The sequence below is a fragment of the Seriola dumerili genome, unplaced genomic scaffold (genome assembly GCF_002260705.1).
Source record: "Seriola dumerili isolate Sdu_G_001 unplaced genomic scaffold, Sdu_1.0 BDQW01000121.1, whole genome shotgun sequence".
NCBI classification, from domain to species: domain Eukaryota; kingdom Metazoa; phylum Chordata; class Actinopteri; order Carangiformes; family Carangidae; genus Seriola; species Seriola dumerili.
In genome coordinates, this window is record NW_019174376.1 from 1,288,241 (window position 1) to 1,307,683 (window position 19,443).

General features: G+C 40.3%; 1 protein-coding gene across 9 annotated transcripts in view; it reads right to left on the reverse strand.

The window, feature by feature from the left end:
* The window catches only part of atp2b2 (ATPase plasma membrane Ca2+ transporting 2), a 130,055-nt gene that overhangs the window by 65,505 nt on the left and 45,107 nt on the right, over positions 1-19,443 (reverse strand). For 7 of the 9 annotated variants that reach the window (XM_022748383.1, XM_022748382.1, XM_022748380.1 and 4 more), the window contains exon 1: positions 3,458-4,541. In XM_022748383.1, the coding sequence (XP_022604104.1) occupies positions 3,458-3,656 (199 nt within the window). In that variant the 5' untranslated portion in view covers positions 3,657-4,541. Of the gene's footprint in view, positions 1-3,457; positions 4,542-19,443 lie in introns of those variants that run through there. The other 2 variants (XM_022748378.1, XM_022748377.1) reach the window with 1 other exon arrangement.

Below are 19,443 nucleotides of genomic sequence, written 5' to 3' on the forward strand. Positions count from 1 at the left end.
GAGCCCTGTGTACTCTAACCCTAAGGCATACATAACTTATATGCCTTATTAGATGAATAAATAAACAGGGTCTCAAATGTCTGGCTGTTGGTCCAGTATTGTGCCTTTTATTTAGATTTTATAGTTTCATGTTCTGTAGCAACAATCCTGCAGTAGCTTAGTGCCTGGTGCATCTACATAAATGCATGCGGTCAAGAGCCATTACGCATTTATGCTGAATAATGGAGTATAGCCATTCATGGACTGTTAGTATCATGTAAAAGGGCTGGTATAGACTACAGTATGCGGGGCTAGTAGGTCAACTGTGCTCAGGGCATCTTACCATCAAACGCAGGCCCCTGGGACACATACACATTACACACACCACACATGATGACAGCAAGCAATACAGAATACCGTCAAGGATAATTACCATGATCATATTTCTGAGGTAACATATGTTCTGTGGAGCAACCACACAGCACACAGGGGGACCCACACAGCATAAACATAGAAACACCTGGGATCACTAATGCAAATAGATGCACCAGATACCATTACTCAGTTTCCACTTAGTGTTCCAGTGAGAGATAAAATAATTCATTATAACAATTAATAGTGATGAGAGAGAAGAGGGGCCTCCTGCTCGTTAGTACTAAGATCTTAACCAAAATACAGCGGCTTGTTCAATGGATTTACAAACATGATAAAGAAGCACCTCGTTTATCCAAACTGCATGAGACACACAACATGTAGTTTATCCGGTAACAAAGCGCTCACCCTTGCATGTTGCGTTAATGCTTTGTGGTGGGCAAGCCTGATGCTTGGTGCTGGTGCAATAGTCATAGTGACAACAACCAATCACAGTTTCCCGCTTGGGACACACAACTTAATCAGCTGTCCATGCAATGCTAAAGGGACGTACACTGGAAATAAACTCTACAAACATACGAAAACATCCCAGATTCACCAACTGCCTCTGCCACCTCTCTGCAGGCTTGATTACTCTGGTTTGTGTCCCTAAATAATAAATGAACTCTGATCATAGAGAACAAGGTGACTCCCCATCACAATAATCAACCTTTGCTCCATTTTGAGGTTGAATGCCACCTGCACCCTCTTGGGATATTTGCATAAACGTGAATTTATTGGTTGGTGCCTGCGCTGCCACTTGAAAAGTTGAACCTTTCTCAACTTCTACCACAAGCAACGCAAGCAATGGAACCACAATGCAGCTTGACATGACATCACCCCATTCGAAGTGAATGAGAAGCATCTGTCGAAGCCTCTGACGTGTATGTGTGAGTGCTGCGTAAATGAAATACATTGAAAATAATTTGAAAATAATTAATGGCTCACACACATTAGAGATTGTAGTGCTTTGAACAATCCAGATGGCATGTTATTGCATTTACATGCATTTCGAACTGCTCCTTAGAGCCATGTTTTTTTTCCCCTTTTCCTTTTCTTCTTTCTTCTTTTTTCTCTTTTTATAATTGTTTTACCCACAGGACAAAACAGGAAGGGAGAACTGTAATTTTACACTGTCGCAGAGAGTCTTAGCATTGAAGTCTTACTTTGAAATATGAAAATGCATTGGCAAACATTTCATACCAGAATTTTCAATGTTCTTAATGAGCTGTAATATTATGACTCAGCCTATAACAAAAAATGTTCATGTACTATTTATTGCTTTTGCTTCTAAGATAAAGTGCGTAATGTACTATCCCCTTAGTGTCAGCGAAAGTGTTGTAGACAGCACTGACAAAATGACAGATTCAACAAATCAGATTACCAGTGACAGAAAGTATGTTAATAATTACAATATTCTTATTTCTATTTGAGAAGTTCAATTATTTTAATTTTGGCTTTATTACAAGTCTGCAGGCTGTGATCCTGCGTTAGTGTTTAGCGCACTGATAAAATGTAATGTTCTTGTATCTAATCAGGATGCTCATGAGAATGGGAAAATTAAATTATAATTTTATATCTGTTATGATAATTTTATTGCTAGTCCAAATTCAGTTTCATTTCAGTATTGCTGTATCACTGCAGGCATTGTTTCACTATGTTGCCAATATGGTGATGAGCAAAATATATCTCATCCCGTGTCAGACAGTGTTCACCAGTGCTTTTATTTTAATCTTTATTCAACTCTGTGACTGGAAAGATTTTTTTGAACTGATCTCATTTACTCTGCTGTTATCTTGCCGCAGGTTTTACCACCAGCTGACAGCAGTGCTGTTGGATGACAAGACCAGGAAACACAATCTTCTGTGACTATCGGTCTATAAGGTTACAGGTTACCTCTGATGTCACACAGGTGACACTACATGAATACTGATCAATGATCCCAACGTCAGGGTAGGTGGATGATTTCAATGCTGTTATGAATATTAAATACACATATGTAGCCACTAGAGAGGTTCAGTTTTATTTGCTTGCTGCACTGCTGCTTTACTGTTGCTCTAGTTAAGGAAGAAGCAACAAAAAAATCCTACTTTAATGCAATATATGGGCAGAGTATGAGGTGACGCATTTAAATAAGTGCATGACCACATATTTGAATTGCTATGTGATAAAAAATGCATATAAAGGGATTCTGTGATAATTGAATGGGCTTTCATCACCATATGTTATGGTGTTATGATGTATTTCCTGTTTTTTTAATGAATATCTGTGCAGAAAAATGAAAAAGTACATACTAACCTGCGCTAGTTAGGATAAAAAAAAAAGTAGAAATTTAGCATTTGTACTGCAGAAAGGAAATATTTACTGCGTTTATAACTAAACAGAAAATAAATACATCGGAAACAGGTATAGAGTTTGGTTTTTTGCTTTCTCATTCCACTCATACCCAGTCCGTATTTGCAGACGCCACAGCACATTCAATGTGGCCAAAACCTCTACCGTGTTGCCCCAGAGACCTGTTCCTTAATAAGGCTACGGCTGATTGGCTGACGGGATGGGTGAATGACAAGGGAAGGTGGGCGGGTGGGGTGCGGGTGTTTGTGTGGGGGAGGGGGAGTGAGGGGGCTAAACTGTCCGGAGAGATTTCTATGCATACTAAACAGGTCTAACACTAGCTGGCTGTGAAGAATTTTCATTAGTCCCCCTCAAACGGGACTCCCTCCCCTGTCTGCTGCTGCGATGCTGTGCTTACGCATTTCTCCAGGTGCTTTACAAGGTTTCTGCATGTCTGTGCTTTTACCATTAGGTTTTTTTTTTTTTTATCAAATGAAGCAGGTGTACCCAGTTAATAATGATCAATATCCAAACAAACAGAAAATCTATCATCAATGTCATGAGCAGCTCAATATTAAGTAGCAGAACACATTCTTCAAGATTAAGTCCTTCATAGAAAACCCACCAGTGCACACATATTCACGCACACACCCACAGACACGCGCACGCACACACGCACACACAAACACACACACACACACACACACACACACACACAAGCATGGGGACTCACCTTCTGTGGGTGAGGTTTTCAGTCGTTTGCACAGTCCCTCTACGCCCCCGTAGTCCTCCTGGAGCTTGACCACCGCCTCTGTGCCACGCAGCTCCATCAACGAGCGCAGATCCATGACCGAGCAGCCGAAGCCTGCCGCATGGTTGCCCTCGTTTCTTTGGTTCTTGGCATAAAAATCGCTGTTGGACATGTCCCCCATGATGTCAGCTAGTCAAGTCAGTTAGATTAGTGTTTGTTATTGCTTATAGATCAATCAAAAAGCTTGCACAAGAGAGAGGTGAGCTCAGTCTCATCCAAAAAATTCCAAAATAGGTATCAAGCAGGCAACAACAACCAAAAAAGGGGAAAAAAAGAATGCCACTTGTAGGTGAAGTAGGCAGACAGAGAGATTAAAAAGGGGAAAAAAATCCAAGGGGATAAATCAATGAGCAGCTTCTCTGTTTCAGGAGAGGACTGTCAGATATCAGCAGACTAAAAACCATCAAAGAGAAGAAACAGAAGAGGAGAAATAGCAGCAGAGAGCAAGGAGAGGAGGGGATGATGAAACACAAGTGGGGAGCATCCAGGTGAGCGTTGGACAGCCCCAGTGGTCAGGTCCTGAGAAGGGCAATGATGGTGGTTGCAAGTCCTGTTAGTCTCAGGCTCACCACGGCTGCAGTCCAGACCCGCTCCATGTGTGGCTTCCCATTGCTGCTATTCTGTTGCCTCCGCTGCCTCTCTGTCTCTACATGGTGGTCTTCCCCATCACTGCTACAGAGAGAGAGAGGGGGAGAGAGAGAGAGAGAGAGAGAGAGAGAGAGAGAGAGAGAGAGAGAGTCGAATTCACGAGATGAATTCAAAGAAGGTGAAGGAGGAGGAGGGAGAGACACAGAGAGAGCACAAGGATGAGTGTTGCGTTCTCAGGGCAGGGGTGAATGCAGCGGTAGATGCTGCACAGCTGAAGAACAGCCTCTCCTGGCTGCTGCAGTGACTGTGGCTCTGCTGTCTCGATCTACTGCTGCTGTTGCTACTGGTGCTGCTAACCTCATTCTGAGGACACACCGACTGACGGAGAGACAGAGAGAGGGAGAGGGAGGGAGAGAGAGAAAGAGAGAGAGAGAGAGAGAGAGCGAGAGAGAGAGAGAAAAGGAGAGAGAGGACACGAAAGAGAGGGAGGGCGCAGAGAAAAGGATGCTCCTTTCTGGTGCAGAGCGGAGAGGAGCTGTGTGCGGGTGGGAGGCTGGGGCTGCTCTGACGACAAAGCGGAGAGGCAGCACGTAACGCTGCACTGTCACAGGGAGGATGGGCTGAGCGAGCTGTGGAGCTGCTGCTGCTATCTCGCCACTAGTTCTCTTGAATTCTACAGTAAGTGACCTCTCTTATGCAGACAATATGATGATACATTCCTCTCTGCCTTTTGTCTTGTAATGCCTTGCGTTGATGATTTCACCCCAATGCATCCCGCCCTCAGTCTAGAAGGAAGACCTGTGCAGCATTGAGGTGGTAGACTGCAATGTACTGGATTAAGGTGCAAAGTTTGTAACTGGTTTACATCAACGACAAACATTTTGAATTTTGCATTACAAACAAGTCCTCTGAAAAGATGGACTTATCAACCAGCAGTTGATTAACCCATCCGTCTATACTTTCTGACTTCCCTACCCTGTCTGTAGAGATGTCACTTAATGCAATGGTGTGGCTTACTGTTGTGTTTTAATAGTGTTTGGACAACAATAGACGTCTATGGAGAATTAAGCAACACAAGCAATACTTGTTAATAGTATCAATTCATTGTAAGTCTTTCCATGAGATCTGTTGACAACAGGAGAAACAAATATTTAATATCGCAATACAGCAAACAAAACACTTTTCATCTGTCACTAGTGAGTTATATGTTTGCCTCCAATTCATTCAATGATATCAGTGACCCAGCATGACACACATTGATTACTTCCTCAGCAGAGGGCTCTAAATAAGGTTCATTATTAATATTAATATCCAAAGTAAACCACTGGCTCACAGCTTCCCTTCAATACCACCCAACCACTCATGGGGAAACCTGGAAACAAAGTGCCACTGCACTGCATCAAGTTGAACGCATCAGTAGATCAGCACTACAGCATAAAAACTCTCTGGCTTTACTGTCTTACTGTAATCTGACATGCACCTTATAAATACTGCAAAGAATTCCTCTATGAGGGGTCATAACACAGCAATGAAGATCATATTCAGATAAAATCAGACAAAGGAGTAAAGTCAGCCAGAACATCTACACTGATAGCAATGGAAGGTCACTCAAACTACAAATTCATACATTGAGTAATTTGGTCATTCACTCTTTCTGCCCTTGAGAGGTTCACCTGTTCTTTACATATCACACCAAAACCAAATTCCAATGCGTAAAATGCCTGCTTTATATACCAAGAGTAATCGAATCTAATCAATACATAATCTTGACATGTCGAGTATGAGGTAAATCAAAAGTGAAACCAGCCAAGAGATGAAAGCTCCATTGTTGTTGAGTTAGTTTTGTTACACTAAAAAACATTCCTTGTGATTGGTGCAACCTGTAACTTTCTACAGAGAAAGATAATGCACAATACACTTTTGTGTTAGAACTTAGTTCACCTTGTTGCTGGCATGCAGTAAAAATCTTAAATCATGAAATGGCCAGGTCACATGAACATTAATGTATTATGTACGTTGTAAAAAACAATTTCCCGTTGTAAAAACCTTCATGTTGTTGTTGCAGTTGTTGTTGTTCAGAACAAGCTTGTCTAACAAAGTGGCTTCACTGTATCTTTTCTTAGACATTGGCTTGTTTGGCTCAGTAAGTGATAATTTAATTAATCAATCGTTTATTAATAGGATATATCTGTAATTTTATTTATTTTTTTTAATTTTGAAATGACTTTATCAGAAGGGCCCCTGGAAAATGCTCCGCCCCCTCTGTGCTGAGAGTCTAGCTCTGTCCCTGTGCAGATGGGACTAGTACCAGAAACAATTGTGTGCTCGGGAACAGTGGCGGTGACCTTGCCACAGCAGGGTGGTGAGAGACCCTGCCAACATGTGAATACACATCTGTAACTCCACAGGCACAAAGTCCAGTCTGTTAATGAGCGCCAGGCTTTAATAAAGTGACAAAGTTAGACAGCATTGGCAATGTCAGGTGAGACAGGTGTGACCTACTAAACCTGCTAAACATTTCTGTAAAGCAGATTAAGGAGCGCATTTCCCACTAAGGCTATTTTTTTTTCCCACCTACAGATTATATTAATAATGAAACATTACATATTCCACCTTACTTGGGTTTTGGATAGTTTCTCCATTTCTTAAACAAAAAAAGAACAGCATGGGGCAGGACTACATCTTCCTCTCTGTTTTTTCTCCAATGTTTTTTTGCTGTCCCCCTCCTTCGCTTGCCGATCAGGTCCAATCAATGTTGGCGGTACTCTCTGCATGCCAAGGCAGACATCTGTGCCGGCCAGATCCTCCAAAACCGTCAAATGAAAGCAAACAAATGCTCTCCCAGGAAATTATATGTGTGTACGTGCGTGTATGTGTGTGTATGTGTGTGTATTTGTGTGCCTGAATGGTTAATCAAGTGGCTGGCTGAGGGGAGGAACTACATCACACAGGTAATTCTCTTTTGCACCAGATGGACCACCTGCAAGAGAGAGACACTACCACCATCACCACTTATCCTGTGTACCTGCACTGTACATCGACACCAAGGGTTATACTGGTTTTCTATCCTACTAACTTGTCTTTTGCCAGCTAATCAATTAAATCAGTCAGATAAGTGGAAACGAAATGGAAAGCAACAAGAATCGGGTTACTGTAAATACTGAACTGAAAACAGCTGCCTAGACGATCGGGGTTGTTGTTGCAAATCTGAGCTGACATGACACAGAAGCACCGATTGTCAGCATATCTGCAAACCAATTATGCTTCTGTTCACAGAAGACAAAATAAATGCATAATTAGATGCCAAGACACATCACCATTATTCCAAACATGAAAAAAATTATCTGTCCATTCGTATCGTCTATAATTTATAACGTCAAACAAGCTTAAAGACATAAATTAATTTAAAACAAATCAGGAAAAGCAGCAAAATAAGCAAGCTGTGTAATCCAAACTCAAGTCATTCTTCCATACTCTCCAAAACTGTTCTTGTTTGAAATAAGAATATAATTGAGAATAGCAATGCGGTATTACATGACTAATTTAATGCAGGATGTCAGTGCTGCTCCCTCCACAACATCTGTTCGTCATCGACCATGCAAGGCTGTATATTTCCAGCTTCACATTATCAGGTTGGTGATGGAAATGACTGGTGGTGGCGGTATTATATTCTGCTGGCATGCAGCTGCCTATGTTTAAATTACGATGACATGCGCAGGAGTGGGAGAGATTGAGATGTGGGAGGTAAGGAAATGAGGAGAGAAGAGAGAGGAAGGGGAGAGAGGGAGGATGTGGATAGCAAAGGATACAGAATTACAGAATAAAGAGGGGACAGCTTAGTGAGGGTAGCGGAGAGGGCAGAAAACAAGAGACTTCAAAGCAAATGATGTCCTTTTTATAGAATGTGAACACACACACACAAACACACACACACGCACACACACAAAGTTACCCTACACACTACCATCTATGTAGAATTGATTTCTTCTTTCTAGAAAAGGAGGGCAGCTGTAGAGCTATTGTTGATGTTTTGTATGCATTCACATAAATCCTGAAAAAAGGCAGTGTGTCAAAATGGTTCTTATTCGCTGTTAAATAATTTGAAGATCAAAGGAGCAATTTCCGTAAGTGCTAGGGATATGGAGCTTTTTTCTCCAACATTTCCACCACTACTACTACCACCGCCATTCCCAATTCAGTCTTCGTACCTGTCTGTCTATATACTGTCCCCTGAATCCCTAAGATGTCTTCTTGCTAACTGTCTATCTGGACCTGACTAAACACTTTCTTTTTGTGCTACTCTTCTGTCTGCCTCCCTTTCTATTTGCTAATCTGTCCGCATAATTGTTGGCATGCTCACTATGGCTTGACAGTGAGTAATGAGTAACACATCACTCAAGGAGAAAGTGCAGCTTTTGAAATAATTAACAGCTTTTTACCTAAAGTGCGAGGACACTTAATTGGACTTCATGAACTTGAGCACCATATGGGATCCACATTAAAAACATGAAGCTCCATGGCCAGATGCTCAGACCATCTGACCAACATACTGTACAGTGTTTGCCTTATGACGAACTACTGAAAAACCACAGAAGGATCTATTACAGCTACTATAACATAACATCTTTAACAGACAAGAATTTTCAACCCAATATGTAGTTGTTACGTTTTGGCCTTTATTTTGTTCAACTCAAGGTGTTTAACCATCTATTAATGTCTTTGTCAGACTCTCAGATTGTTGTTTTTTTCATTTAAATGGTTTATTTTTAGTAGGTGCACATAAAACACAAAAACCATGTGCTACACTGCCACTGAGCAAACCCTGCAAACCCTATTCTATTACACTGTTGTTACGAGGGCATTGTAATTTCTTAAGTGCATCACAGACTGGCAGACTGAGTCAATCATTTCTAAAAACAAATATACACAATTCCTGTATTAATAAAAGATGCCTTCCTATCATCAATATTTTCCATTGGTATTTGAGGCTCTGAAGGATTGAAGATTTGATTCCAGGGCATTAAACTCACAGTAAGCATCACCTTTGAGGCTATAGTCTATAGTGCTGTTAAGCAAAAAGTCCCATTAAGCAACTTTTTATACTGTAATTCAGTCTTGATGATATCATCATCATCAGTCTCTCTTCTTCTATTCGCCTTTAAAACAGACTTGTTAGAAATCGACACATTAAAACTGTCACGTGCAATATATTATACTATTTTAATGTCGATTTTACCCTTACATAATTTTGAATTTCTGTCTGTATCACGCCTAGTGATTTGTCAGCTAGGACTCTCGGTTCTGCTCTGTAACTATAAAGAACAAGTGATAATGATAAAACTGTGCTCTAGAGCAGTTGTTGCTTTCCCTATGATGAAAAGTTCCTGATCTGACAAGTAGTGGGTAGTTTGCTGTCCTCCACAGTGAAGTCATGCGCATTCTCCATGTGTGTCTGTCTCAAAATGTCCTTGAGCACAGTGAGGCAGAGCTGAGGTATGAGCTGTGCCCACTGCGCCATCACCACCAGCAGCAGCACTGGCATATAGCCCCCCCTGCCTGTCACAAAAAATAGTGCAAGAGAATTTAATGACGATGGAGCTGCTCTGCACACCTGCACCTCCGAAAGTATCACTTCATAACTTCAGATGACAGGTTTACTAATGCTCACAGGTTTGTATCATGACATTAAGTGTTTCTTTAAAAAACATGTTCAAAAGCACATATCAGATTTTTATTTTTATTTTTTTTTATTTAAAGAAGGTGCTCATGTAGAGGGGACCAAATTACATGAACGCCTTAAAATGTGATGCAATCGATGCAACACCAGTGGAAAACTTCAGCCTCAGAAAGGAGTACACCAATAACTCACTGCCATAGTTTCAAAAATTGTAACACTATTAGCTTTACAAAGGTAAATGTGTTGATGACAGTGTGATGACAGTGTGATGATAGTGTATCTACTTCCTGTAAATTACAACAAATACCGAGGAAGGGGGTTGCTGATTAAGTAAGCGAGTTAGCTGATTGGTTCTTGCTTTCTAAGTTTGAGAGGCTTTGTGCATGATTTAATGACAACATAACAGTGCAAGCACCTATAACAGTGCTGCTGGAGAAGTCGCATAAACAACTCAATGAACTCGAAAACAAGGTGGTTTTACTGTGTAAACATATAACCAGTACTACACTGCTAGTTTCAGCAGTTAATCATTTGTGAAACTGACTGGTGAACAATGTTCAGGGAATCCCCTAACACACGTACATGCGCACATTAGATAGCAGCTGCACTGCAATACGGCATTGCAATATCCAAGTACACACACACACACACACACACACACACACACACACACACACACACACACACACACAACCAGAGAGGATGAGGAAGACACGTTTAACTGACATCGCCTCTGAGGTGAATTGTTATATAACAACCACACGAAGAGCCTCCTTTCAGCCACCATCAGTGCTCTCTAATTGGGTTGAAAGCAGCTGTCATGCTAACTAAGCGCAGCAGACAGAGTCTGACGAAGAAAATGGGTTATTTTAGAAACCAATGCAGGAGCTCGGAAAAAACTGCAGCTCCAACTCATATCAAGCTGAAGAGAAGATAAAGCCGAGAGGAAAAAACAGAGAGAGATGAGTCAGAGAAAGGAGGCACGCACACATACATGCACACACATTACATACTTGCATGTAAACTGTATGTGTGCTTAGCCTATGTCAGGTTATAAATTGTGAGGGGCTTTTGAAGAAAAGCAGTTGGCCAGGCAACCCCGATAGCTGCAGGGGTTGCAGTGTGCTACCGCAGAGTGAGATTGAGAGGCGAGAAAGTGAGAGCTGGTGATGATATGCTATAGCTGTGAGATGACTGGGTTAGAGGACAGAGGATGGCACAGTGATATAAGCCTTTGGTCCAAACAGAGAAACCCTAATGGACCCCATCAGTCACATCTATGAAAAACATCTCCTCTCTCCTAAAAGGCTCAAGTAGTGGCTCAATAATATGTTAAGGTGTGCCACTGTGGGCGACTCCATCTCTCCCTCACTCTCTTCCTGACTTCCACCTGCCTCTTCTTGCTGTTCTGCCTCTGCAGCACGCACACCTATTCTAGCTGGTGTGCACATGTCACCTTTCCTCTCACCTTGGTCCATGTTTTCATATTCAACTGCCTGCTCACTCTCATTCACGTTCTTCTTTCAGGGGAACGTCTTTTCATTAACAATGCTTCATTCTTTGATAATTTGCAACGAATGACTGCCTTTTTTTGTCCTGTCCTTCTTTCTGTTGTGCAACCTGAATATTTTATCCAGGTTGTACTTAGCGTGCAAATGGCATTATACAACGTAAGCGACATTGTCAGGCTGTGGAGGGAGATGCGGAGATGTAAAGTGTAATCCTGCCTGGAGCAGTGGTGTGGAAGCACATTAGCAACTGTAACAAAATCAATACTGGCATTTTATTTCCTGGCATATTGAAATATAACGAGCAAATAAAGCATGAAAAAACACTTATGGTTATAATTAATGAAAAACCAGCTAACCCAAATGTTGTCTATAATTAACTAATAATAAATAGTGGTATGGCGTTTGCTTAGTATTGGTGAGGATGCTCTGGTGCTTTAACAGGCTGTGGTTTTGCCTCTGCATGAGATCATCCTGTAAAGTAGGAGCAGTTTTGCTCTCTTCTGATAAATTCTCCAATTACACTAGACTCCCAGCCTGATTCCTGCAGATCATGGCGCCTTGCTGTCAATCACCCTGAACAGGAACTCAGGGGAGTGGAACCCTGGTAAATTATAAGGTAGGAGGAGTGAAACACATTTCACTTTATTTAATGTTTTTCTATAAAGCTTTGCTATCCTTCAGTTTAATTGGATTCTTTTTTAATTAAGAGGGTGTGGATTGTGAGTGGCAGAAAGAATAAACAGCAATGAAAGGAATTACAGATATTAGAAACTAGAAGCTTAAGAGAGTCTCTCTTTTCAGAAAGACTATGATTAACAATGACCTTATGTTCTTCTCTAGGGAAAAGAAAACATCGAAGGCATCAGTAATTCTACCAGGTGAAGTCTGGTCCTGTAACTTCTGTAACTAGACACAAGGCTACAAACAATGACACGATCACACACCAAGCCAAGCACACGACATGTACAGGGAAATACGCAAGATATTTAACTTTTGTTCAAAGGAGCCAAACAGACGGGGCTCTGTGCTATGTCTTCTAACAGAATGCAATGTGATAAAATATATATGTAGATCAATTTTTATTTAAGGTGGACAAGCTACAGCTACTGTAGGTTTTTTTTTTTTTTTTAGCTACACTATGTCTAACATGTCAGTTGGTTGGTCCACTTCTTACGTCCAGACTGAAATATCTCAACAGTAGAACAGTAGATGAATTCTAATGAGTTCGGTGATTTCCCGACTCACCTACTCAATGGATTGGTACAAAATTTTTATATTTTGTACTGACATTAATTTGCATGATGACATAACTATTTTGCTCAAAGCACTAAGTATACACTCACAGTGCTGCTGTGGCTTTGGACTGTAAGACTTGTTTCTTTATTAGAGGTTAAATTAAACTGCCCCACCCAAGCCTACAGGACGAGATTACAATATTAAACAGCCTTCATGAACATTCCCAGAAAAACATAATACCTGGTAGACTCTAGTTAAAAGACTGTGTACAAAGAACAGGAAAACTGTAGTAGGGGGGTAATGGTTACACCTTCACAGCCTTTTTTTTTTTTTACCATAACCTTACCCACTTGAACCTAGTTGAACCTAGAATGAGTCTGTTTTAATCTGTTTCACGACCAGATTCACTACCCTCAGGGAATAATGCATCAAACAAGTGGATGACAAATGTGCTTGTGGGGATTTTACTAATCCACGCACAGTATGACACATGGTGCAGTCCACATGTAATATGCCTCACAGTGTAGTAATGGCACTGAGTCTGACACTTGCCTGAGAGGGTTTCTAACCAAGAAAGGTCCTGAAAAACATACCGAGTCATCATCATTTTCAAGGTTGAATGCTTGAAGCTTGTGTGTAATGAGGCATAGACTGCGGATTTAAAGTTGTAAGTTCAGGTTTTGGGTTACATCTCATGACATAATGGCATACCTATGGCCCTGACAACTCAAAAGAGCATGTGAATAGACAGTTTCTGAAATTTTGTATTTCTTAATCAGTAATGCCACTAAAGCTTGGACTAATCCTAGCATTTATACAGATGTTCATATAAAAAGAGGTTTATGTCAGAAGTTAATTTTGTTTCAGTCGTGCTATTTCTGCCACATGAGGTTTGTTGTTCAGCTTTCAGAAGAGGCTACAGTAAAACATGGTGAAAGGACAGGGAAGGACTTAAGTGATGCTCTTGTCTCCGTAAATGTCACAGAAAAAGAAATGTGCACAGTCATACATGAGAGATGTCACAGAAAAAGAAATGTGCACAGTCATACATGAGAGATGTCACAGAAAAAGAAATGTGCACAGTCATACATGAGAGATGTCACAGAAAAAGAAATGTGCACAGTCATACATGAGAGCACGGGCACTGGCCCTAATATTTGCATACGCGTAAAACCCAATTGTTAAAAACTAAATGTGTTTGACCCCCATCCTCTTACATGTGTTTCCCTGTGGGCCAGGTTCCTGGCCTCAGATTACTCATCTGTTCCTAGATTTGAAAGTCTTTTTCATGGAAGCCCTCTGTTGCTTGTCAGCTTGACAAGCTGCTTAATCTGTGTCCGGAAAACACCCGGGGATCAAAAAGCATGATACAGCTTCTTAGAGGAGTCCTTCCTGTGCAGCTAAAGGGGCACGCATGGTCAAATAGCATCTGAGATAAACAGCATGGCACTCAACTGTTTTGTCATTTTAAAGAATAGAATAGAATAGAATAGAATAGAATACAATAGAATAGAAGTTTATTCTATATATTACAGAAATTGTTTTCAACAATTTTTTTCAGCACTAAGGGACAGACCACCCAAATAAAATTGACTGAAACACACTGACGCACTTTAAACATCTGACAAACCTCTTCAACTGTCACACACATGAGCAGACACTGCTTACACTTGAGGACAAGTTTGATACGGGACAAGTTTGATACATGTGATGACACTGTGAAGCTGATGACCATACACCACTTAAATTCTAACCCCATCATCATTTCCTTAACCTCACATAAACCGGCTCTTTGCAGCTACAACATACAATGCAAATAAACATGAAGGCGACACATCCTTCTCTTGTATTTTTCTTTACCTTTCTCACACTCAGCTCTCTTTGACCGTTATCAGCCGTTTGGATTTGATATGTATAGTTGCATTGCAAGACTTTCCCAGATTCAAGCTGTAAACAAAGCAAATGTTTGAAATGATATTGATGGTTTCAGATTAACTGGAGATCAGGTGACTAAAGCCCTTAATCCTCAAAATTACAAGTTAATTTGTGCCAACTGTCTACTATTGTTCCAATCTAATGCAGGCTCGGTCTGAACATCAGTGATAAGAACCAAATGTGGCTAGAATTGGCCAAAATGAATCAGATAACATTTATATTATCTGCTTTGTGTGACATCAATCACTCCTGAGGAATGCCCACCGATCTGTTGATCTGATCTGATTCTGTCTCTCTCAGTCTTTCTAGAGCTTCTCTACATATCGCATGTTTTTATTCCTGCCACTTTCCCTACTTGCATTTAAATAAACCACCCTGCCTTATCTGCCTTTTCTCTCTTGGAACTTCTCCTCTGCCTGTTCGCCTCCTTCCTACAAGGGACATTTGGAGTCTGTTAGGATCCTGTGCTGGGTGGAGGTTGACGTGTGCATGAGAGGAAGTGGTATCTGTAAACAATCTGTCTGATGGTGCCACTGAGCGTGCAGGACGAGAATCTACAATCTACAATAGCTCACAAAACATCTGGCCATGGTGATGCATTTGTGTGTCATCGTTTCAGGAGATCAAGCGTTGGTTCAGGCACAGGAAGAAAAGGAGTGATACTGGTGTTCCAGGTTTCACTGGAAAATAGGACAACCAGCATAAGGCCTAGAAAGATAGACTAGAAATAGAAAGAGACACGGGGATGTTACTGTGGCTTTGAATTCAGCTGTCTACAGGGAGATAAGGAGGAATTGAAATGGTGTAATATTGGCTGTAGTATGCACGCAGTAGAACATATATAACTGTTAACAGAACAAAAGAGAGCTTACAAAAGATTCACTGGTAGCCATTTTAGTTCACCAGTTTTTTTTTTTCCTGAATTAGCAGCAGCTGCACTCAAATCAGAACTGCATAAGCATATTACGATGCGACAAGTTGTCTATCTTGATTGAGTATGGAGAATCAGGATCACATCTTATGTATTCTGAAGACTGAAAGGCAGTACAACTTTTTTTCTCTTTTTGGGGGGGAATGAAGTATAGGGATTAAAGATATAAATTATTCTAAACATTTTAGGCACACATACAGTTATGCATTTATAGTCACTGAGTGAGATCACACACATGCTTTCAAGTACAAATGTACATGACGTGTGCACATTTCAATACATGCGCAAACATAGACAGACACAGACACATTAACTTCCTGCTGCAAGGTGAAAGAAAGAAAGAAAGAAAGAACGAACGAACGAACTCCTGTGGCCCTATCCTTGCTCCAGATGAGCCTGTAGAAATCATGAGGGAGTTATTGGTCTAATTAAATTCAACACATGCAGGCTAAGTGTGCTAGAAGGAGACTGAGGACAGAAGGAGGAGAGGAGAGGAGGAAACATACAAAAATAATTTTAAAAAAGTGAGTCAGTAACAGTAGACCTGTGAATTTAGCCTCCTTATACACAACATGAAGAAAGGACATTGTTCAAAACAGGCTTCAGATGAATAGCATAATTTTGTCTCAACACAATGTTTTTCATTCCCTGCTTCATCAAATTGTCAGATTATCAAACCATCCTTTTACACAAACAGTAAAACTGAGATTATTATCTATTATTTACCATTTTATCTGCAATTTTAGAGACATTTGGTTGCTATAGAGATAGTTCTCCCATTACATCCCATGTTCAAACATTTTACCACTTATTAGGATATATTCAATTCTAACAAATACCTGACATTACAAACAACTGTTAGAAATGTGTGTTTTTGGACCGTCACTCAATAGCATAACATTCTAGTTTAAGTCCTGAGATGGGCACAGGGTTATTTCATCTGTATTGTTATGGCAAAGCAAGTGTTGCTATAAAGTGTCCAACGTGATATGTCATCAAAATGTGAGCTGGAGATGATATGATACAAGCTCATATCACCACTTTTACTTGATTTACCACTTTAATATTGTCTCCCTGCTCCTTGACTTGATAATCTGAGCAGTGACGAAAGTGGAGAGGGAGAAACAACAAGGTAGTAGTAGCAAAACCAAATGCAAACATTACACTGCAACATTGTACATGTAAAAAAAAAATTTTATACTGTAGTCCCCAGTGGTAGCATCAAAAAATACTGAGGCAAAACAGCAATTTATGCCGCTATTTCCAAACCAATTAATAAATGTATTTTGATGTGAATTTAAATGTTTACATATGAAAAAATACGTATCAAACGGTAAACAGCTGGTCTAAACACATTGAACCTTAAATGTAGTTTTGTGATGAAAAAATATGCCATTTAATCTGCATAAACATTACCTCAGCGTCATCGCTCAGAAACATTGTAATAAATTAGTTTATTTGAAGAAATAAAAATTGTCGGATTGATGGACAGGGTCGTAAAAATTCCATCATAATCTATTATTTTCTATGATTTTAATATTCATTTGTAATTATAATGAGACCTATTTAACAGCATTTAATTTTCAAAAACAACTCAGATTATGCATTTGTAAGGGCATGGAGAGATAAGATCAACACAGACACTGACCGTGTTGTCACTTTTCACGAACCACATGAAGTAAATAAAAAAAAAAAATTTCATAGTTACAGCGGAGGGCACTAAAACACTGCCTGAACAGGCAAATATGAACTACTAAATTTTGCAGAATTAGACAATTACAATTAAAATATGAAAGTCACAACCCTCGGACAGCCGCAAGCTGGGGAACATTTCTCCCAGGGAGGTGATCAGAAGTCCGTAAGACTCTCTGATTGGGGATTTCCCGATCCTGCAAGTACTAGCTTCACCAGGAGGAAATCCCTCAGATTGCGCTCCTTCTGCACCAGGAGTGCAGCTGCACAGGCTCCAATCTGTCGAAATGATGGACAGCCTTCAGACTTCTCCGTCTGTTTAAAAAATTCAGTCGATGATGGAAAATACTCAGTCAATGCGACTCCTGCCAACAAGCCCCCCTCCAATAGCTTTCGCCCGCCTGAGAAAAATGCCCAACAAGGTTAATCAAACATGGCTTGATATCCCATCATATTGATGTGAATAAGAAAGAAAGAAAGCTTTTGAATCAAGTTGTTCAAAAGTGAACGCAATGACTATCAAATCTGTCTAGAAGAAACTAAAAAAAATGGAACTTCATGCAGTGTGAAAACAAGTCCTCACTGACCACATCACTTTCTAAAAAACGTCTTCATCCAATCACCAGGCAACATACCAAAAATATAATGACTGACAGGCGAGGAACAGAGATAGATAAAAGCTATTAGTCACTGTCTCTCACTGCGCCATACACTTGTGTATGTGCACAAGCACACACTGTGCTGTCAGATTCTCACATAATGGGTGACTGGAACTCAAAGTCTTTTCACCTGGATAAGATCAATTAGAAAAACATCGATGCCTACTGCGGGATCCAATGTGCAATGTGACATTACAATCAACACAAGTGGGTGTCAAAGTCACACGACTGCCTGCAATTGCTTACGTCCTGCCTTTCAACACATCTTATGAGCACTTGCTACCTGAGGTATATTTCATTAAGTAAAAAAAAAATTGTGACTGGAATGACTTTTAGAACTACCATTTGTCGTCTTCAGATATAACTGAGTTAAAAGAATTTTGTGAAGCTTATAAATTATTATTGTGACCAACTTCTGTCCTAAGACCCTTAGTTCTCTAAAAAAAAAAAATGGAGGCTTTGAAACATTTGGCTGAATTAAGAGTAAGAATTGAATCTAAACTGTCTTCAAATTGCGTGACAGTCTTCTCCCTCTCACTTGCTACCTAAACTCACCCCTCTCACCCTCCTCTCCTCTCCTTTTCTTTTCTCTCCTCTGTGTTCTCTAAGAGTTCTTCCACTGGTAGAAAGGCTTACAAACTCAAAATGAGCTATTTATAACATTACCGAGCACCATCTATTATCCTCTGTCATTTGTTATTACCAAAGACAAGAAGAAATAACTACTGAACAGCATCTGTCCTTGGCTCAAGTCTCCTTTTCAAGATTTCGTTTTTTTTTTGTAGAAAAATAACTGTCAGGTCTCTTTACCACTGCATTTGTCGCCATGCTACACAGAGGTGATGGTGACACAGCAAAATTTAATGCATTGCGACGCTAACAGATTCTCTCCTGACTATATGAGATATGACAGAGCAGTGCAAGGTATGGATTTTCTCTGGAGGCTGTTTTTCTTGTACTTATCTGTTGTTTGTCTTAATGATTGTTTAATAACACATTTCTGTATATATGCATGAAGCACCTCCACATGGAAAAGCAAACCTTGGTATTTCTAATACACAAGTGAAGGACTGGTTAAAGCTCATATACAGTATTGAGTTTAGTAGATGAGTCTACTCCTGGATTGATGCTACTACTATCCTATAATGCCATCAAATGTGTGGGTAAGATATCTAAAATTGTTTTGAAAGATGTGGAGTTTCAGAGGACAATGAGACAGCTGATAAATATATTTTCATCTCTCCTGCTCCAAATTTTCCTTCTTTCCTCCATTTTCAGTCTATGTTCACATTTCTGTGTCTTCTGTCATGACTGCCTCATCACCTGTGTGTTTTCCATACTTTAGAAAGGGATTAAAGAAAGAAAGGGATTAAAGAAAGAAAGAAAGAAAGAAAGAAAAGAGGACTGACATTGCTTCTGAGCTGTCTGGCTGTCTTGGTGCAGTGGAGCTGATGGTTGAGGTCACACAGTCATCCCAGCCCCAGCAGAGGCACAATCAATTTCCTATGACAGCCTGTCTAACAGTGTGGCTGACTGACTGAATGAATGACTGAACAACTGATTTGCTGACTGAATGAATGCATGAGTGACCGAATGACTTGGTGGCTAGGCAAATGGCTGACTGGTTGTTTGACTGCCTAGCTGGGCTGACATTTCTCTGAATGAATCTTTTTTTTTTT